At 37.7% G+C, this 22271-nt stretch overlaps 1 protein-coding gene across 1 annotated transcript in view; it reads right to left on the bottom strand.

Moving 5' to 3' along the window:
* Positions 1-22271, bottom strand: part of KIF15 (kinesin family member 15) — a 36097-nt gene that overhangs the window by 7821 nt on the left and 6005 nt on the right. Inside the window, exons 5-26 of the mRNA XM_065665503.1 lie at positions 21909-21946; positions 20899-20996; positions 20346-20525; positions 19036-19245; positions 18814-18939; positions 17598-17720; positions 16857-16980; positions 14497-14588; positions 13422-13631; positions 12185-12362; positions 11611-11752; positions 9376-9517; positions 8907-9107; positions 7889-7996; positions 7018-7123; positions 6293-6458; positions 4733-4874; positions 3501-3580; positions 3231-3306; positions 2879-2965; positions 1827-1931; positions 858-980 (exon numbers count right to left, since the gene is read on the bottom strand). Of these exons, the coding sequence (XP_065521575.1) occupies positions 858-980; positions 1827-1931; positions 2879-2965; positions 3231-3306; positions 3501-3580; positions 4733-4874; positions 6293-6458; positions 7018-7123; positions 7889-7996; positions 8907-9107; positions 9376-9517; positions 11611-11752; positions 12185-12362; positions 13422-13631; positions 14497-14588; positions 16857-16980; positions 17598-17720; positions 18814-18939; positions 19036-19245; positions 20346-20525; positions 20899-20996; positions 21909-21946 (2857 nt within the window). The remainder of the gene's footprint in view (positions 1-857; positions 981-1826; positions 1932-2878; positions 2966-3230; positions 3307-3500; positions 3581-4732; positions 4875-6292; positions 6459-7017; positions 7124-7888; positions 7997-8906; positions 9108-9375; positions 9518-11610; positions 11753-12184; positions 12363-13421; positions 13632-14496; positions 14589-16856; positions 16981-17597; positions 17721-18813; positions 18940-19035; positions 19246-20345; positions 20526-20898; positions 20997-21908; positions 21947-22271) is intronic.

Raw genomic sequence — 22271 nt, 5'->3', positions numbered from 1 at the left:
CTATGAGTTTATTAGGAGCCAGGTACTACAGTGTTATCCATAAGTGTAAGAATTGGTACTTCAGTTTATTATAAAGTGATCCATTCTGCAGGCAACTCAGTTTGGGGTTCCAGAATGTCAGATTTAGATATGATTATTATTGAAGGCAATCTGTTTATTAAACATAGTAGAAATCTATTTAAGAACGGGGTTTGGAGAAGCAAGCACTACTCTGGGAGGCTTTATCGGTGCTATATGATTGGACTAAGCACATGTAATATGACGGATGATCTTGCAGAGATTACTTGTAAAGAGAGGTTAGTGGTTTTAGACTGGTGGGCATGTTCATCAGAACATGAGAGCAGCAATAGGAAAGAGAGAGTTGAAAAAAATGAAAGATGCGATTTGAAAAGCAAGCAGTTAAATCAACAATGCATTCTAAATCTGTTTCCAGCAGATGGAGCTTTTAGTTAAAATTATGAGTAAAGTAAAGATGTTACTCCATATAGAAGCAGTGGGGGAAGAGAAGATGTTGAACATAATATATTCATCTACCTATTTGAATTTCTCAGCTGCTAATGTAATGTTGCCATTAAATTCAGCTGATGACTCCTCAGTGGCCTTAACAAAATTAAATCAGGCTTTTAGCATAGGTTTTTATGAAGTAGCTTATAAAATATTTATATCATGTAATGTGATAATTTAACAGAATTTGTCAGGTATCTCATTAAGAATTCCTTTAAGAACAGCTTAACTGGCTACAGTTTGAACCAAAATGATGCTATCTTTTACATAACTATTTTAAGCAAAACTACATCTAGTTGGTCTGTTGAACAAATTATCATGATCATAGAATATACCAACATTATTGTTTTTACCTCAATGTTATCAGCTATTTTACTTCTCTCCAAGGCTTCCTTCAGCTCTTCAATCTTCCTTTCCTGATTCTGTATGATTTCTTTGCTTTCTTCTCTTGCAGCCAGAAGAAGATTATACTTGCACTACAAAAAGTATTATATTGAATTTTATATTATCTTGGGAAATATTATTAATGTCAAAGAAAGTTGGCCAACATAATACAAATACATGCATTTCACAAACCCTGTGATGACAACTACAAACATTTAAAATCTTAGGGTCAGTTACTAAAATCAGACCGAGATCATATTTGCCACATTATACAAACTATGCTATTAGAAATGAGTTTGGAACAATAGAAAAAGATTAATTTAATATGTATTAGCCACCACAATACATATTAATCACTAAAACCATTATTAAAAACCAGATAATGATATGTAGAAATGTGGCTCATCACCATTTTGTTTGTAGGACTTCTTGAATTCACAGCTCATACATACACACCACCTAAACCATTTTGTAGGCTGCTCTGTTTGCAAACCAGACCTATTTAAATATGAAAATGCATGCTATTTATTCCTTACTCAAATATGTAGTTTTAGTTCTTTATACTCGTTTTCAGATTGAGAACGTATTACTATCAGCAACAAGAAATCACTCAAAAATGAGTTTACAACTCTGCTTCAATTGCTGTGCTCTTATATTGCCAGTTTCTGAGCAAATCTAAGCATGACTGTCAGCTGATTGCAGTTTACAGCATGTGAATAGGTCCCTTTGGAGACACGGCTCTTTACCCACCACATGGTGAGTTCAGTTTTCAAGACAGCCTTAGGCAAAAAAGTGTTCAGAAGACTTCAACATGTCAAAACAAAGAAGCTTCCTTCTAAAAGGCTACAGCAAGTTATGCTGTTTGAGACCCATAAGATATGTCATTGCCTTCCACTGCTGAAGAACTATACCATGCCCTTCAAAATGACAGAACATACATTTATATCCTCGAGCTCTCTTGTCAGACCATCTAGGGACTCAGTTTTATGATTAAGTGAAGACCTCAGCTCCTGGATCTGTCTCATCAAGTCAGTTACAACTTCCTGAAACACAAAAAAGTTAATCTTGATACATTATAATACATATTTTATTACTGGACTCTCTGGTGTGTAGTTTGTCAATACCAATTTTGAAAACAAGGCTGCAATATGAACATGTAAAGGAATAACAGTAAATTTGCTGTTAAATCATCGAGTTTTGTTCTAAGCACTTACACAAAGAATTAAATAACCTGTTGTGTTCATTAAAAGAGAAGCCTCACCCTCTGTTTTAGTCTCAGGCTGTAATAGGTTTTAATAGAACTACTACTGTTTAAGGTTACATATGTTTGTAGTGGGAAAAGGCACATTCAAGAAACACTACTGCACTGACAACAGGAGATTCTTCTGACCTTGTAACATGCCAAATATTTAAGTTTAGCATGGAAAAAGCAAGACTTACCATTACATTATGCTGGATAGTAAATGCACTATTTCTTATGCTTGTTTTACATACAGCATAAATGCTTGTACTATGGGAACTTTTCTATTTAAGCTTTCAAATCACTGGAGCATCTTTTCCTGTAAAAAATGCTTTGATTTTATTCATAAAGATATCCAAAGTCACATTCTGACATCACCTTTCTTACCTTTTCTATTAGCCTGCTCCAACATGGCACTGACAGGAAGGCCCTATTGATCATTAGGAAGCCTGCATCATTTATGCATTGAATGTTTTGCCCAGCAGACAGCTTTACCTTGATATTTTTGTTGTTTAACTGTCAGTTACGTTGTGTTGTCTCTGAACACATAGCAGTATCCCACCACCCTGCAAACTTCATATTTACGCCAGGAAAAAGTAGGGTTTATTTTACCTAGGTACACAGCAAAGATTGCCTTGAAGCACAGAATTACTAAGTAGCACAGAAAGGCTGCTCTGGGCTTTCAGTTCTACTACTATAGAACTAAGTTACCTGCGAAACTAGGTATCAATAACAGAAATAAGCCCAAACCTTATCTGTATCGTTTGTCTTCCTCAAAGAAACGATCATTTCTTCAGCAGCAGCCAGCTCCTGCTCCAATTTCTGCAGTTTTGCTTCCTGGAAGAAATAATAATGGTGAAGGAGAGACTTCATTATTTTTGAAGTATGCTTTGTAAAGCACAAAGCCATACAAAAAGGGAAGGAGGCAAGTTGTTCACCTCCCCAGAAAAATGAAGCAATAGCTTAACAATGTCTGAAACTCAGGAATTCTACATTTATTTTGCTGGTAATCAACAGAACAGTCGGTTCATTGCTGAAATTGCTATTAATGCTCAAAGAAATCTGTGACCACATGATTTAGACATTAATTCTGCTGTTGTACCTGATGCTCACACTGGGTCACCATTTCAGAGGATGGTTTCTCCACCTGTGCTTTTCCAAGCTCTTTCAAGAGCTCCCTGGAGAAGAAAACATTTCTAGTAAAAAATATAACCAGAACAAAAGGAAGCTTTAAGAAGAATTAAGTCATGCAAGTGTATTTTATTGCACTTACACATCCACAAACAAGAGCCCCATCTGAATAGAAAACCTAGCGTAAGACAAACCCAATGAAGCAAGATGAAAATGAGGCCCACTGCTAATTAAAACTTACTTTGAACTGGTTTCTTCTTGCAATCTTAATGTTAATTTCTCATTAAGTTCTTTTTCTGTTTTCAGGAGTTCGTAAAGATTCTAGAATATCAAAATACATGTTGTTACAAGGTAGGGTCTTTAGAGTCATTTAAACCTAAATGAAAACCTGAAATTGCTAAGTTAACTGAAAACACCCACTACAAAACTTTAAATGGAGACAGAAAGCTCCTTGGTTTTGTCCTAGACAAATTCAAAAGCAAAGTCTTGTTCATATTAAGCAATCAGCTCTTTTCACCTGCCATTGATGATCATTTCCTGTAGCTATAATGGTCCTCAATATCAAAAGGTTTTAAAGTGAGAAATTAACATTTTCACCTGTAGATTGATCTGGGGGGACTTCTCAAACCCCAACCAGCAGGACAAGGTATGAGACTATAAGGAATTTAAAATTATCATTTTCAATCTGTCACTATTCCTTTAAACACTAAAAAGTAAAATTTAAAGCAAACTTGCTGAGCAAGCAGAGGGTACACTGCAGAAAAGCAGGCAAAATCATTTGCAAAAGCCCTTGGGCAACCTTGCTGCTGTTTTGCAGTCGCTTCAGTGTGACAGGCTTGCAAGGACACCATCAACTGAACTGCAGGACAGTGATCCACTACAAGTCACACATCATTTTAACAAGACCACATCCATTATGAAATGTTTAAGAAACTGCTTTGTAAAGACAGAAGAAGTAAACCAGTCTTAGCTAGCTCTGAGATAAAGTCACTGCATTTTGATGTCGGATTCCTTTTCAAAGCAGTTTCTTATTCCTTTACTGATTAATCCATCTCCCTCAACATTTCCAGAGCTGTTTCCTCAGCCAAAATCCCTCCTGCTTCAACATGTTGGATATTTCTTGTAGCCCTGCAGTTGCAAAAAACTTGCACCAAGTTTTAATACAGATTCTTTCCAATGAAATCATCATGTTATTGCTGTGAAATCTGTCATCAATGATACAGTAACAGAAATGACTACGGGTTGGAAGGGACCTTAAAGCTCATCCAGTTCCAACCCCCTGCTACACGCTGGGACAACTTCCACTTGAGCAGCTGGCTTAGTGGAGGTGTCCCTGCCCATGGCAGGGGTTTGGAAGCGGTTGAGCTTTAAGGTCCCTTCCAACCTAAATCATTCCACGATCCTATGAATTAAACAATCTGGCTACACAAGTAACTGTATAATGAAGTCCTTTAAAAGCCTTGACTGTCTTACACGAAGCTCAGTTTTCATTGCTTCTGCTTCTTGTTCAAGTTGTTGCTTCAGCTGATCTGTCTCAAACTTGGCTACTTCTTGCAAATTGTCATAGTCATCCTGCAGGCTTGCTTTTTCCTCAAGAATCTTCTCATGTTCTAGCCTGTCAAAAATAAAACCAAACAAACCAAAACCCACCCACAACATTAAGAGTTTGTTTTGTTATAAAACTATTCCAATCAATTCTATTCAATAACCCACAGCTAATACACAGAATAGTTATTTTAGAAAGAATGACAATAAATGGCAACTTTTTCTAACTCATCTACTTTAGTGGCATTGGCAGAGAAGGCAGAGTATTCTCTCATCCCTAGAAATAATTTAGTAGATACAAAATCCCATAGAAATTTCAGTCACTGTGTCTTGACAATGGTGTTCACCCATTAAACCCCCAAGTTTATATTTTTTTACCCAGTTGTTGGACAAAAGACTGCTAGAATGATCTTCAGTACCTATAGCTGCTTTGTTGATATCTGGGTTATTTATGTCCTACATATAATTGTATGTTCTGCACAACTCTGTGTTATTTACCTCTAAATTGTTGCCCTGAAAACTTTAATTGCATCTTTCACAAAAGTGAAAAGCAAAGAGGGGTAAAATAGCTGCAGGACAAGTGTTATGAACCATGTTCTTAATGGAAAGCCTATAGAAAGAATACCCTCCACACAGTTAGATTTGTGCTAACACAGAAAAGGCATCAATGAAGCCACATTTAATTTCAGTTCCAGGATCCCAGTCTCATAATGCATCACTCAAGAATTTACTTCAGCCAAGAGATGCCCCTGCAGGGGATTGGTACTGAATGATCTTAAGGTCCTTTCCAACCCAAACTATTCTATGTTTCTATGACCCATGATAATGCATTAACATAGTTAAGCTTTCCAGGACACTTGTCCTCAAAACCAAGCCACAGCAAACCACACACAACCCAAACTCCAACATAACTAAGGTCACGCTAATGATTAAAAACCTCATTGATTTTCACCTGCCAACGATGATGGCAATTCCTGCATACATCATAGTGAGCTTTACAGGCTTCAGTAGTCAAAGTTCAGTTTATTTTTATGGTTTCTTTCTGCTTATATTTTAAAGCAGCATCATTATGTCACCTGCTTCATGTGACTGAAGCAACAGTTAATTTTTAAGACTAAATTGAAAATAAAACCCCTACCAACCCCAACCAAACTATACCTCTTCAGCCACTTCATTTCTGGTGGTCACTAAGTTTACAGGTATATACTACTTAATGCAAAAATGCTGTAGCAAACCAAAGTTATGGAAGCCACATTTTATTTTCTTTCTGCTAATTTCACCATGTTCCCTGTTCTGAAATAGGTAGGGAAAGAGTTAAGCACAAAAAAAAAAAAAAAACAACCCCAAAATAAGCAAAGGTCATAAGCACAAAAGAACAACTTAAAGTAGGAGATCACTATGTGTGAGTTGACATGCAGAAGGGAAGAATTACATCGTTGGATGCATCCAAAACAGAGATTAAGGCATTTTACCAAGCTGCCAACATACCTGACACTGTCCAGCTGGAACTGTACATCCATATGTCTAGCAGAAAGCTGGCTCATTTCTTTCTCTTGCTTTTCCCTAAAGGCACGATATTCCAGTTTTACAGCAGACAGCTCCTTGTCTGCAGACTTCAGGACAATGCGCAAGTCACAGACTTCACTTTTTAATACTGTCAAAACCCAAATATTTGACATGTTAGTTGGAAAACTGTGCTAGATACAAGGCATGTAACACTACAGAATATCCTGGGAAAGTCTCAGAAATCTTCCTGCATTTTCAGTAGAACTAACCTTGGAGGTCACACACCCAAGAAGGATTTGTAATTGGAAAAGGTCAATGAAACACTGACTTTAAAAACTAAAGAGTACAGGCAGAACCAAAACCATTCCAGACCATACTGCATGTCCATAGACCAATAGAGGATTTTCCCTTTTTTAGTTAATATTTTCTTTTTATATGCTATATCCTGTACTCCCTTCACATTCAGGGTGAACCAGAGAGCAATTCCAAATATTGTGTACTGTGCAAGACTGGGCAGAGAAAAACTATCCTGCAAATGTTAGATATTTATTCTTTGAAACATAAAAATCCATTTCTGGGGTATTAACAACCCAAAATATTTATTCAAATGTATTATTGCTGAGCCAAAACATTAAGATACCTCAAAAACTTCATATGGAATTTCAGTGTTGTGGTTTAACCCAGGATACAGCGTTACATAGACTTACAATCAGTATTACTTTGGCTGTCTTGAAATTGCTTTTCAAGTGATTTTATCTGTTCCAGGAGCTCCTGGCGTTGTTTATTCCAGTCATTCCTTTCAGATGAAAGAAGCTTGAGAAGAGGAGTACAAGTTTTAAATGGAAGGAAATGTAACAGTGGCCAAGTCACAGAGCAGTAATAATGATGTAATAATGTATTAGAGCATTTCATCAATTGGCTATGAACACAAGATACATTTTTCTTTCAATTTGATGTTTAGCAAATCTGAAATCCATAGAAGTCCAAGAAAAAGAGGACTGGATATAACTGAAAATATTACCTTACCTGAGAAATTTACTTAAAAGCAACCCACAGATTAGGAGCTGAGGTCTACCCTGGAACAGAAATGGGACTGATCCAGGAATCATACAGGCCTTATTTCCTTTTCCATGTTAAATCAAACCTACTAATTAAGGAAGGCCTGCAAGTGTTTTATACAGTAAGAACTGTTCAGTTCAGTTCCTTGAGGCAAGTAGCGTTTTCAGTATTCCAAAGCTGGAAATTTCCTTGTGAATACTGCTGTTTTCCAGAAATCAGCAAGTTGGTCAAAACCAAGCACAGACATCCGGGGTGTCTATTTGCTTATACTTCAGGTCAAGCCTGGTCAGGATCACAACACTTACAACAACAACCACCAAAACCCCAGACCTGTAGTGTTGTGTTAAATAGAGTCTTTGTCTTCCTGCACAGCCCTGAGCCATGATGCTATGTACGTTTTTCACAAGCCAAAATGCAGTAACACTGCAGACCTCACTGAAGGCACAGTAGTATGAGTGTGGTAGATATCACCTTAACGTATATACACACATTCACATACATGTTGTATTGTTCTCTCACCTCCTGTATTTGTGCAGAATGATGCTCCAGTTTATCCACATGCTGCTGGAGTTTTAGATTCTTGCTTTCCTCTTCATCCAGCTTTGTCTGCATTGTGCTCAGTTGCTCCTGTAACACAACAGACACTCAAAATTAGAGCACCCATCTTCCAGCTATGCTCACATGCCATATGGCAGTCTGTGCACATTAAGTATAAAAATGTCAGCTACTTTCTTTTTTTATGACCTGAATCAACAGAAAACTGAACATTCAAAAATAAGCTGGTATTTAAAGTAGCTGATTTCTCCTATTGCCAACTAAACTGCCAGAACACAAGACAATCTGCCAGGGAATACAAGGACTAAACCCAGTAAACACTTAGTTTTCAGACACATGTTCATCTTGGAGAAATAAGACTTTATAAAGAAGTCACTCAATATACACTAGCTTAGTTCCTTAGAGGATCTCGGCACTATGGTAGCATGAAAGAGGGGTTTTAGCTGTTGTGACAGGGTTATATATGGCCCGAGGTTAGATTCAGCTTCTGAAGAGTACTTTATGGGACTAAAGACCTTCAGCGCCCATTAGAAAAAAGAAAGTGGAATAGTGGACAAGCATCATTTGGCAGGTTTCTTCAGATAATGCATATTATATATTTAGCTTAGGTATTATTCCATACATAGCTCGCACCAGAGACTTGTAAAGAAGTTTCCTCCAAGTCAAGGTATCAGATTAAAATAGCAAAAGATTAAATACCCTGTGTATCTTAAAATACTTATGATATTCAACTCAAGGCCCTTTCAACATTTTCATGATAAATCTTTTTAAGTACAATTATGCATACATATGCACACAGACATTTATAGAATCATAGAATAGTTAGGGTTAATAAGAGATCTGTTTGGTGAAGCCTCGAGTACCCATCAAGTGCTTCAGTTTCCTACGCAAAAGAAAACACACTTCATGATGAGGGCAGTATTTCATGCCAAAACCAGCTTTAGAATACACATGCACTTCAGTTTTTATTCGTAACACTCACCTGTGTCAGTTTGAGCTCCTCAACCATAGCCTCATATGCTTGTTGTTCATCCACCTCTGGGGAAACTGGCTCTTTTGAAACATCATCCATCATGTCTTCAGAACACTGAAAAGCTTCAGAATGATGAGCTAAGATCTCCGGGCTGATCCGCGGCACTAGGCGGGATCTCAGCTGGTAGGCTTTTGATGGAGTGGTTATGATCTGTTACGGAGATTATAAAGCAGAATACCAAAATAAAATGCTCAAGGTGGTTAGTTCTACACCACTATGCTTTTAAGTGTCATCTGATTACAGTAGCAGTCAGTCAGTAAGTATTCCAGAACAAAAAAAGCATCAGATCTGGTTTATCCCATATGGATTACATGCCAGAATGCTAGTTAGGTTAAGGGATCGTACAAATAAAAGTGCCTGTGTTCCCACCCAACTCAGGTGTAAGTATGTGTGGTTTTAAAGAAACTTCTTATCATACCTTCAGAGTTTCTCTGTGTAGCTTGTGTAACTGAGAGACTTCTAGGCGCTTGCTTGCTTTAGTTGCTTCCAGAATGTTTTCAAGATGTTGGTTTGCTTTCCGAAGGGACTGAAGCTCTGATTCCATTTCCATATGCTTTTTCCTGTTTAGGAAGTATTTTACTACTGTCAAAACCACTCCATCACTGTGCCCTCCTATCAGAAAGAAAAAGCTATGGTATTGCTGAAAGAGCAAGCTGAAACTGAGCCCTTGCTCAAACACTGAAATACCTTATTTTGAGAAGAAAGCCACCACTGCTGTATTAAAAAGTCAAAAGAAACACCAAAATGACAAAGCTAGAAGGCTTCTGGGTGCTTGCATAATGATGGAGAATTAAACATGTCAAGAAAAAGTCTATTACATAGTAAGAAATAAAGCTGAGAGCTCTGCAATTCCTTTGTTGAGATAGGAGCATCACCCATACCAACATTGTTTTAAGCTTTACAAATGTTACCCAGTTATGAGAAGGGTGAACTGGTGCTTGCAAGGATTAAAGGAATTCCTTTAAAGATGTATTTTGGAAATGTTGCTCTGTTAAGATTATTTTGCCCTCTAAGAGTGCTTTAGCTGAAATCCAACAGTTGAGCAGAAATGCAGGAAACATTTTCATATGGTATTTCTGCAGAGCTACGTGCTAATACTGTGATAGTTGGCCTTCCTAATACAATTGTAGGGTCAAAGTCTACAGACAAAAGAAAACACTATTTCATCTTTTGGCAGTTTAATGCTGTCACTTATCCTCCCTTTCTTAGTATCTGCAATAAAACTTGCGGAACAGGGTAGAACTTCAGTTCTGACTGCTATTGGACAACAAAAGCATTAGGAGTCAGTCTGTAAAATTGTTCAAGTTTCTCATTCAGTTATAGCATGTAATTACACATGAATGTAAAATGAAGCATCCAGTTACTCCAAAACTGGAAACAAGCTTAAAATTTAGTGGAATCTAGAGGTGAATCCAGAGGCTCAAAAGCACACTGCTGTTTGACTGCACTCCACCAAGAAAATGTGGGTAAGTGATATACGGTGCATTCATGCTATCAAGAGAGCAAGACCTGCACAAAACATGGAATACGTAAAATAGAAATACATTGAGTGGGCAGGAAAACAAACTAATTAATCTGTGAAGATATAAACAAATCATTGTAACTAATGATACAGGACAACTGATGGATTGGTAATGTTACAGTCTGAGTTTAGGATTTATAAAGTTTATAGGATTTGCTACACAAAAAATTAAGACTAAAAAAACAGCTTTGTACAACTGGCTTCCAGGTTTCCATTGTGTTTGCTGGAAATGCAATTATTTTCCTTGTATTTTCAGTGACAGGACCTAAAGTTGTCAGAAATGCTGATTATCAAGTTAAGCCATGTATTATTCACTTGCATTTGAAGGTATTACTCAGGCTTTCTGCATTATCTTGTGCTGCCCTCAAGGAGAGCCATGACAATAAATTCTTTACTACATTAGTAAGGATAAAGTAGACCCTTATCTCATGTTTAGGTGCCAAAGCAAATGGATGTGAATGAATTATTGACGCCACATCTTTGTTTTTATGTGAATTGATTCCCTATTCCAATAACAGGTCTCAAGTTAGTGGTATTATTGCTTTCTTAAATATCTTTGAAGCAGAGAGAATAAATTAACCAATGGCTTAGCCAAGATTTTCTGGGGTGATTGGATTCTACTTTATAGAGGATTAAGCTTCCAATCTTAAAGGTGTTATATTAGAAACTACTGCTGCACTGAAACAAAACCCCCAAAATATGCTCCCAAGCCCCTTCAATTCTTAGTTCCTGTCACTGTTTCCATCTGAAAAATATTGGCTCAGCATGGAAACTATGCCAAACTCTCCCTGCCCTATTAAAGCAGGTGACTATCAGAATTCCATGGCATGTCCATTCCCTGCATGTTGTGAAGCACTGTTTTGCATCTTAGCATAAAGAGCTTTTTGAAAGACAAAGAAATCTGCAACAATGCAGATGTGCCTTCAGATTGCATCACAGCTGTCCCCAGTCTGTGAGGAACTGATTTCAACAGGAACATTCTGTGTTCATACCATCTATCTTATCCTGGCCCTCTCTTACATGAAAGGAAATTCTTTGACTGTATATTCAGGATCTGAGACTAACTTTTAAAAAGCAATACAAGTAATGAAAACATTTAATAGAAGACACTTCTGTACTGTTTTGTCTCACTTGGTTAGGTCTTTAAATTCTTCATATTCTTGTTTTGAACTTGCCAGTTCACTCTGAGTCTGTAGCAGGCGTGCTTTCAGCCTTTCAATAGATGCCAGCGAATTGCCTTCCACTGATATGGTGGTGGAATATAAATGATGACCTAAAGAACAAACATATATCCCCTGAAATCACAGAGTAGCTCAAATATCTTAAGTTTTTACTGAAATGATAGCATTTGTAGGCTTTGAACAGCAATTGAGATTTAAAAAAAGAATAAATGGGTATTAGCTACAGCCCACATAAAAGAAATGTAGAGTAATTCATATTACTGCAGTTTTTAGGACAACTAAAGACAGCAAAATGAGATCATGGCTGATGTTCACAGGATGCACCAGAATTCAAATTCCCTATTGCTGTATTTGCTTGAAGGTCATTGTGAATAAAATGAAGTAAACCTGTTGTATCAGTCTTCAGGAATCACTTTGAAGAAGGCAAAAATACATCAAAACACACATTTTCAACACTATGCTGCATATACCAAAAATACAGTAAGCTTACTTAGCTGAAAAACATGACATGAGCATATTGTTACCTCCAGTATTTTTCTCTGTGGCTGAAGCTTCTGAGAAAGCTTTTTCCAATTCCATTACTGTGTTGGCATCAATTTCCTGAGCCTTTTTAACTGACTGCAAAGAACGAAGTTTTTTGTTCTCCTCTCTGAGGTTATAGTTCTCCATGGCATATTTTGCAATCTGTGGATGTTGTTCCACCTGTAATAAGCAATATTTTATTCAACAGGTTTTATTTTCCAGGCAATGCTATATGCATATACATATTAGAGGTTCTGTTACACCAGTAACTTTAATAAGCATTAAATTGTAATGGAAGAGGAATAAAGATACTCCATACAGTGGTTAAGACCACCCCAATTTTTTGTTTGTTAATTTTCTTACTCCCTTGGAATCTGCTCTCAAAAAAGAAAATCACAGTGGGTTTGATATCTTTAGGTTTTAACTGACAATAAAGCAGTAGAAGCTTTTCTTGCTGCTCTTGATATCCATTTTCAGTTTCAGCTTTGACTTTAACACTGTCCCTGCATGCTATACCAAGATTTCTATAGTCATTTATGACTGCCCTGACTTGTGTACTTCCCCTCCTTCCACTTCAGAGCTCAGTTATGAGCTAGAGATTCAAGCTGGTCTTCCAATACATCTATTCCTTTCCCCTGCTGGTGCTTAGAGATTGTTTTTAAAGAATCTGCCTTCTCTCTTGAGCTTCTCTGCTCTTCAAAACTGCTTCACAAATGATACCACACCTAACAGATACCTGAATAACTTGAAGTCTCCTCTTCTGAGGCTTAGGTATGTACTTTGGTACTTGCCTTCCTCAAACAGCTCCAGGACTGCATCATTCCTGAATGGCCCATCTGGCATCTGTGTTCTTAACCTTCAGAAGCCTGCTGTATTACTTGCATCCTGCTGTCCTTCCCTTTCAACAGATGTCATGGACACTAAAGTCTCCCATAAGAATAAGGATTTGTAATTTGGAGACTTTCTTCAGTAGGAGTCGCAGTTCTCCACCTAACCTAGATCAAGTGGCCTGTAGCAGCTCCCACCATGACATTACCCTTACCAACCTTTCCTTTTAGGCAGACTCACTCACAAACTCTAAGCCTATCTATTCCATAGGCAAATTCCATGCACTTGAGATGCTTCTATAAAGAAACCCACCACCCATCTTCTTTCCAGCCTGCTCTTCCTAAAAAGCCTGTATCGACCCATCGCATGAGCTATTCTCACAAAGGAAAGCTGCTCTAGAAAAGAACTTACCTGTTCTTTGAGCATCTGCAATTCCTCCCTCAGTTCACTGAAGAGATCATCTTGTTCTTTTGGCAATAAGCTTCCACCAGCCTCTTTATGTAACCGCTCCAAGCGGACAATATGGTTTTCACGGAATTTAACTATCATTTTGTTGGATTGAATAAACTTCTCTTTCTTGCCACACAGGTCTTCTAGTTGAGCAATTTTTTCTAATAAATTCTTAGAAAGTACATATACAGATCAGTGAAAAAAGTCATGGTCACACTGGATGAATTTGTAAGGTGCACATATGAAACACAGAGACAAAACATAACTCAGTCAATAGCAATTATATGAAAAGCAGATTATCATCTGCAGCAGATTCACAGAGAGCAAAAGCTCATAGCAAGAGCCCACATTACTTGCTATACTGGAAGAGCTTTACTTCATCTAGTTACTTTGCTCCATCCCTGGCAGTGTTCAGGGCCAGGATGGACAGAGCCTTGGGTGACATGGTCTAGTGTGAGGTGTCCCTGCCCATGGCAGGGGGTTGGAACTGGATGATCCTAAGATCCTTTCCAACCCAAAGGATTCTATAATTCTATACTTAGAAACTACAATACAACTTGGTAGACTAGGTATTTGGTAAAGCACATCAGATGCACCCCTAGAGTGCTGGTTTCAGTTGATTTTTCGCAACAAATTTATGCATTTTGGCTGATTCAACAGTGCACCCCAACAAGAAATGGAGATGACTGGGAGGTTTTCTTCTCAAAATTAAGGAAAGAAGTTGTTCTAGTCAATTATTATGATTTTCTAATTAAAACAATCCACCCCCTAAAACTAAACATAATATGAAAGCTCTCCCATGGCTTGTCTGAATGTAAAAGATAGAAGAGAATCACAGAACTGTTTAAGTTGGTCAAAAAGCGTCAAACCACTGGCAATTGACCTGCAGATTTTATCTTGTCTGTCATTTGACTGAGTTCCCTTGTTACCAAACCTTACTATTTTCAGGCAGAATATTTTTATTCAAAACCAAAGAAAAAAAAAATCAACAAGGGAGCGAGTTTCAATATTAAGCATTTAAAATATGCTTCCATACCTTCTTTTCACCTTCTGATTTCTCCCAGAACAACATTGCTTCAAGAAACTTATTCATGTAATTTAGGTGGTTGTGCCCTTTTTCAACAGCACCTGTAAGATAAGTCAAAGAAATAAATACCACATTTATTAAAATACCAATCAACCACGTTTTCCTAGATGCATAATGTCATGGTTGTGTAGAGAAAATTTACATTCATTCATTGAACAGTATAATTCCTCCACAGGGATCAATGCCATACCCAGAGCAAGGAATTTCAGACAGTAAATCCTAGCTGCCTGCAAGTGCTGATAAAGAGCACAGTCCATATACATCACTGTATAATTCAAGTTGTTCAAGCACGAAGTGGCTTTACAATGAACTTCTATTAAACTGAAAGAATCAGTCTGTTCAGCAGAGTATATTTATAAAAGGCAAAATCCCTCTGAAATTAATTTGATAACGCTAAGCCATTATTTAGCATTATTACTGCAGTTTGTACATATTACAAGTGGACTAGCTGGTTTAGGAGAATGAAATTCAGGGAAAGCTTGAATTAAGTAGACAGTGATTTAATCTGGAAGGAAAGTGTCCACACAAGAGAATAAAAGGGCGTAACTAATCCGCTTTAGATATTAATTCCAAATAGCTTTCCTGAATATCCTCACACAAGCAAGACTACTTATTTATGGAATACCACCATGTTTTTAAAGTAGCTAGCGAGCAGATTGCATATTTGTGTGATCAAATATTACAAACACGATTTAACTGCATAGGCAAACACAGCTCTGATGTACTGGGTTCTGCTTAAAACCTCTCTTCAGTGTTTAAGCACGACCACTTGCTTTCCCTCAGAACTCTATTACATGTCTGAACATTTTTCAGTCCTCTGTCAATATTCATGTATTCATGGACAATGATTCAGTGTCCCACATAATAACTGACTTGTTTTTACTGGTTAAGCGTGTATGCTAACAGAGATGTTTTTTTTCCTTCAGAAAACTCAACCACAGATGCTTTGTATTAGACAAGTCTTTCAACTCTTGCAATTACTTCTATTACTGTATCTTCTATTTCTTGGCACGATCAGGAAAGAGCTGACTCAGCAACACAGGAAGAGCTACAAGACCAAGTTTACTACTTCATTATCAAAATTACACAGTAGCATATTGCAGAGGGAGCTATACATAGTAGAAAGCCGTGCTGGGATCTATATTGCAGACACAATGGTCTAAAGAAAAGCTGCTGGTAGAAAATTACATAAACCCCCTAATTAATATCTTGCATTGAAATAGATCTTTTATTGAAAGGTAGACATCCTTCTTAGGATCTTCCTGAAAGGGAAAGAAGGGGAGAGGGGTTAAAAAACCAAAACCCACTAGTCCTGAATTTAGAAATGCAGCATCATCAATACCACAATGTCCTCCCTGACCTAAATGTACAATTACATGTAAACTTTTGGTTACTTAGAGGATTAGGCAGCATGGTTCTTACAAACTGGAAGAGTATTCTAGGTATAATAAAACCATAGCTCAGCACATGCACTGTGGTGGTTTGAGCCCAGTCAGTAACTCAAAACCACGCAGCCACTCGCTCATTTCCCTCCTTCTTACTCCCCTGCTCCCAGGGGGATGGGGAGGAGAACGGAGAAAATGTAAATGCCACAGATTGAGATAAGAGCAGTCCAGTAACCAAGGTACAACACAAAACCACTACTGCTGCCACCAATAATAATAATGATAGGGGAAATAACAAGGGGAGAAAATATAAAACTAAAAAGGGAAGGAAAAAAAAAAACCAACACACAGAAGTGAGGCCCAATACAATTGCTCAGCACCTGCTGAGTGATACCCAGCCTGACCTGAACAGTGATCTGGGCCTTTGGGGCAACTCCCCCCAGTTTCTATACTGGGCATGATGTACTGTGGTATGGAATACCCCTTTAGCTAGTTCAGGTCTGGTCCTTGTCTCTGCTCTCTCCTGCCTTCTTGTACCCCTCCTCACTGCCAGAACATAAGAGTGAGAAGTTCTTGATCGGGATAAGTGCTACTGAGCGACAACCTAAACAGTGTGTTAGCAGCATTGCTCTCACATTAAAGCCCAAACACAGCACTGCATCAGCTGCTACAAAGGAGAAAAATAACTGTTACAGCAGAACCCAGGACAATATATTTGTAAGAGGAAGAAAATAAAAATGACATGAACAATTTCTGCAAAATATGCTGTACAAACACAGGCAATGCGATCCATAAGACAAAGGTAACCTCTGCAAGTCAGTTCCTACAAAAGTATTAGTTGTTCAGAAACTTTGACTTACCTAAGGCTCCAACACAGAAAGCTACCAAAGTAGGACATTTTCTTCCCTCACTCCAAACTCTTACCTTGTGATACAGAAGTATCACGCATAGATGGCACTGAAGTAAGCTGAGTAAGCTGCTCTTTCAACTTCTTGACCTCAGCTTGCAGCTGCCTCACATTTCCTTGTGTGTCTTCATTTACCACAGCCTTTCACAAAGTTAAGAGAAAATTACTAAAGGCACAAATAGAAGACTTATAGGATAAGAGAAAACAGAAATACTGCAAAGCATCAAAACTCCTTTTTAAGGTTAAAATGGTTAAAAATATTAATGTTTTCTGTAGAATTTTGTCTGGAGCTTTTTGACCAGCAAAACGTTATACATTGGCATCTGGCTGGATGCTGCTGCCTTCAACATGCTTTCAAAACCCACTCATGAGAAATTACATTTGGGTAGTAGCATAGATGAGAAGTAGATGCACTGGAATACCAGTGAATCCAATTGTTCTAATGACAATTTTATTACTTTTCCTAATTAAGTGCTCTGAAAACAAGCAATGAATACACATTATTATCAGCCATTCCTTAGTCCCCCCCAGCTGCTGTACTCTATTCATAAGGAAAAGTGAACAAGTACTTTGCAAACATCATTTGCTGTATAATGTATTTAGGAAAACAAACTTAGTATTTTAACTTCAGTTATATTCATTGAAATTCGTGAAAACACAGGAGTATTTCAAAGAAACCTCCCTGTTCTGCAGATCTGTAGTTTAAATTACAAGAAATTGTTTGTTCCAATGACAAAGACATTGAGTCACTCTCTTACCTTGTTCTTAATCAACTTTGCTCGCTGAGCAAAATTAAGAGTGGACAGAGTTTCACCAAAGCACCTGGATCCTGGATGAACGTTTGCAATTATACAGGTTTTTGCATTACCGCCAAGGGAATCCTGTTTAAAAACATGGAAGTTAACTTTAGCAGATATTTCACGTTAATCTTGGTAAAGTAGCAGATTGGTATTCAGCCATCTGCTGACTGTTCCAACCTATCTTCTGGTGGCAACCGCCAAACAAAAACCCAAACCAACAGATTCTTGACTAAAGATATAAAAGGAACCTCTCGTTTTTACGTGCACGTTTTCATGTATTTCCATGGTGTTAAACGAGTAGCTCTCAAGTCTCTGGTGAAGGCAGCAGTTATACTTAAGACTAGAAGTCTAGTACTACCAAAATAGCCCACAAGCCTCAATGGCATTCTCTCCCCCTATTAAAGATCATTTTTTGTGGACATCTTTACAGCACAACCACCTAAAACGAACATAACCACTTAAACAGCTTATACAGTTGCAATTCCCTTCCAAATCAATGTATTTCAGGTTGCATTGAAAGAACAATTCTTCACAGATTCATGATTCTAAGATATACATAGAACAGGGATGGAAAGGTTGGAAAATATAACTGATCACATCAATACTGAGATGTAACACAAGTACTGTATTTTGTACAAGCACTATAACAAAAATGTGTTACAGGTATTCATTACTGTTCATAGAATTTTAACGAGTGCTGGTGTCCAACAAGTCTTTAATTGTTTCCATCTTTGTTTTCTGTTCACCTTGAAAAGAGCCTATAAGCTTCCAGGTAGGAAGCTGTATCTAATTCTTAACATCATACTGACATTTAGCACATGTAGACTAATCCTGAAACCTCTTTCAAACATTTCAACACATCTCCAAATGCTACACTGTGATGCAGACTAGTTCCCATATTATATGGATGAAAACATACTTTAAAACTTGCAAATACGGATTTAGGCTCATAATCTCCTATTAAATTTATCTACAGCAATAAATCTACTGGAAGTCTGCTTAGGTAAAAAGATACTTTTCAAGCTCTCTTCCACCTGCCCGATATGGAAACATCTTTAATATACCTGAGTTCAGCTTTTTACAGTAAAAAAAAAAAAACCAAACCCAAACATCCCAAACAAGTTATTTTCTGTACATCCCAAGTAGCATGTAAAATCCAGGGGATCTGTATTACCCGTAACAGGAAAGTGAGCTTGGAATCCCGGTAACAAACGTGCCTCTGTCTTCCATTACCAATATCAACAAGTGCTGTCATTACTTGGCTCAGGCAACTTAGAGATCGATTTATGTTACCTGCTTCCTAAAAAAGGAAAGAGTAAAGGTGAATTGATCTGGTGGATGGAACAGGGCAATACATCTGAAAGGAGAAATATACCACAGCTTTTACAGAACTAACCTTTAATCTCATTCCTGCTGTATGGGTGTCTTTCTGTCTCTCAGATCCTGCCAAGTCTACCAGGTTGAGCAGGGAAGACCGAATGTTAACCACCTCATTGTTTTTCTCCATGGATTCCACTGTGACAGTGAAAACCGCATGTGATCTTGAGGATTCTCTATTCATTGAAGTTGATGCTACACGACGGTTTCTCCAGCCCATAGTTAATACCTAAGAACAAAAAAGGTATCTAGTGATAGCAAGTGTCTCAGACTGTAACTCAGTATTTTCTCACAGTAGTAAGCATATTTCAGTGCAACAGCTTTCAAAAAAATCTCAAAGACTTCTCTAATTTTATCCAATAGAGCTCTTTAAAAAGTGAAAAAGCAGAGCTGCACTCAAGCTTAATAAAAACACTAATTACAATATTCACTTCTTTCCTCCAGGAATGCTATTGCTGATGGAAAGTATAATGTATCCAATAAGGGTGCATGTTAGCAGTACACAATTAGAGAATACTATGCATATGTGTCTCATTCATGGAGAAATAAACCTGACAATTTTTACAACATCTATGCTGCCTAAGTAGCAGGAGATGTAGTTTTCTGTTGTTATTTCAGACATGTAGGACAAGTATTAAGGAAAGATTACTATAATTGCAATTCAGATATTCCAAAATCCAGAACTGTATGACTTGCTCTTGTGAGACCTCACTTGCAGCACTGTATGCAGTTCTGGTGTTCTCAACATAAGAAGGACATGGAGCTGTTGGAGCAAGTCCAGAGCAGGTCACGAGAATGATCAGGGGCTGGAGCACCTCCTGTAAGGAGACAGGCTGAGAACATCGGGGCTGTTCAGCCTGGAGAAGAGAAGCTGCTTGGAGACCTCAGAGCAGCCTCCAGTGTCTGAAGGTGGCTACAAGGATGCTGGAGAGGGGCTCTTCATCAGGGACTACAGTGATAGGACAAGGGATGATGGGTTTAAACTGAAACAGGAGAAGTTCAGGTTAGGTCTAAGGAAGAAGTTCTCCCTTGTGAGGGTGATGAGGTGCTGGCACAGGTTGAATGCCTCATCCCTGGCAGTGTTCAAGGCCAGGTTGGACAGAGCCTAGGGCAACATGGTCTTCAGGTCCTCTCCAACCCAAACCATTCTATGATTTTATGTGTGGAATAGGCAGGAAGCATTATCTAGAAACAGCTTTTTACACTGTTTTGCAGTGTATGGAAACAGAGTAAGGGAGCATCAGAGGCACTGTGCAAGAAAGCATGTGCTTTAATCTGAGAAATATTTACCAAATGAGGATCAAAACATTAAAAAGCAACAAAAAATACCTGGTATGCTTCAGCAGCAGATGACAACACCTGTTCAACAGCCCCATCAACAAAGACTCCCTTGTTGATGTGTTCTCTGAGGAGGAGTCCAGCTGAAGCAGAATCTAGCAAGTCAAATATCTGTTCATTGTAGATTTCAATAAATGAGCATTTGCAGAGAAAACTCTTTCCATTGCCAGCCTGAAAAAAAAAACACAGTAATTTACACTATAAACAGATGGGTTTTATTAAGTCTGTCATTGCATGGCAGCAAGTCTCTTTTTACACATACCTAAAGATACTAGTTTGCATATGCATTCTGCATATGATACATTCCTGATGCCCAGATGACAACCAACATCCCGAAACATAGATGCATATTTAGACTCAAAATATAAGCACACTTGGGTCTGAAGGAAGTACTATAATTTGGTAGAGTACTAGAAGCAAGTGCTTCTCATCAAAAAATCTAACACGAGATGGCAATAATCCTGGAAACTTAACTTACCAAAGAACCATAGCTAATCTTTAATGTAAGACTTTCATTGCAATAAGAAGTGTAATACAAATGTACCTTTTCTTTTTCACGTTCAATTAGAAAAAATAAGTATTCAAAGCTCCGTGGAATGACACCCCTCAGGCTGTGAGTGAAATTACCAGATTCAGATGGTCCTAGAGAGATTTGGAATTAAAAAGAAGAAAGAATTATTACTACTTGAGAGCAACGGTTGACCTTTTCAAGACATCATTACAGACAATTTCAGCAACCACATTTTAGTCAGTTTATGGCAAAACCACAGAAGAAATGCAATAAAATCAACTTTCAAGATCTAAGACAGTATTCCATAATCAGATCCAAACATAGCCTAAATGATGCTTGTGAAAGTTCATTTTACCTGTCCTTATGTTACCCAAGTCTAAAAGACTATATCTTCCATAGAAAACATGCACAAATGTGCAGGTATGCCAATGCAGGTACTTTAACCCCGATTTCAAGAATCAGAAAGATGGGGTGGATTTGTCCCCATGTTTAGTCAATTCCTATGTAGTCCTCAGATATATGTCAGCTTAACTGGTTTTGGTTATTTCAATAGCTTTTTGACATCAAGCAAAATTATTAATACATTTAAAATCACCACTGTATGAAGAACAAGATTACAAAGGGATCCTTCCCTATACAGAGGTGCCTCACCTTCCTGGTCAGGTTGGAAGCAGTTATTTTGAAAGCCTCAATATATTTTAATTTGGAAGCCCCCTGCACACTACAAAATTTTACTACACATGCAAGGGATATCAGCCAAAAAGGGGAAGCTGACAGTATACTCATTTTTGAGAACATTTATTAGATGTGTTTAACTGAAAAGCTTCTCTCCTCTTAAAAAGAAGGCTAAAAAGGTAGATGAGCGTATCTATACTTCAGTATTTTGATATAAAGCAAAACCAACTGCACTGACCACTACACCATTTCTTAAACCCGAAAGTTATCTGTAGCAAGACAAAAAACTAAATCATCCCAAGACATTTCAACTCAAGACAAAAAACAAAACACTAGGAAAGTACTGAAAGATTCTCTCATGCACTTACCCATCATAGTAAAGGTTTTTCCTGACCCAGTCTGGCCACTAACAACAAGGAAAAAAAAAAGGAGTCATAAAGTTTTATTCTGGCTCTTAAATTTTTCATTAATTCGCATCTTTTAAGGAGAACACACAGTTTAAAATAAAAGCTACAGAAACAAGCTGAGAAACAAGTCAGCTAAAAAGGTATACAAATAGAACATGAAATTCTGTTGGATAAACCACCTTTTCTCTCCCTCACCACCCACCATTTTCTTCCTTATTTCTGTTGGAAAGGAAAAATAAGGAACTCAGCATTAAAACAACAGCTTTCAAATTTATATTAAACTATTTTTGGGGTCAGATTTTTGGGTTTTGTGTCACTCAGCTG

The sequence above is a fragment of the Lathamus discolor genome, chromosome 2, assembly GCF_037157495.1.
Source record: "Lathamus discolor isolate bLatDis1 chromosome 2, bLatDis1.hap1, whole genome shotgun sequence".
Taxonomy (NCBI): Eukaryota; Metazoa; Chordata; class Aves; order Psittaciformes; family Psittacidae; genus Lathamus; species Lathamus discolor.
This window is presented reverse-complemented; position numbering and strand designations above follow the sequence as displayed.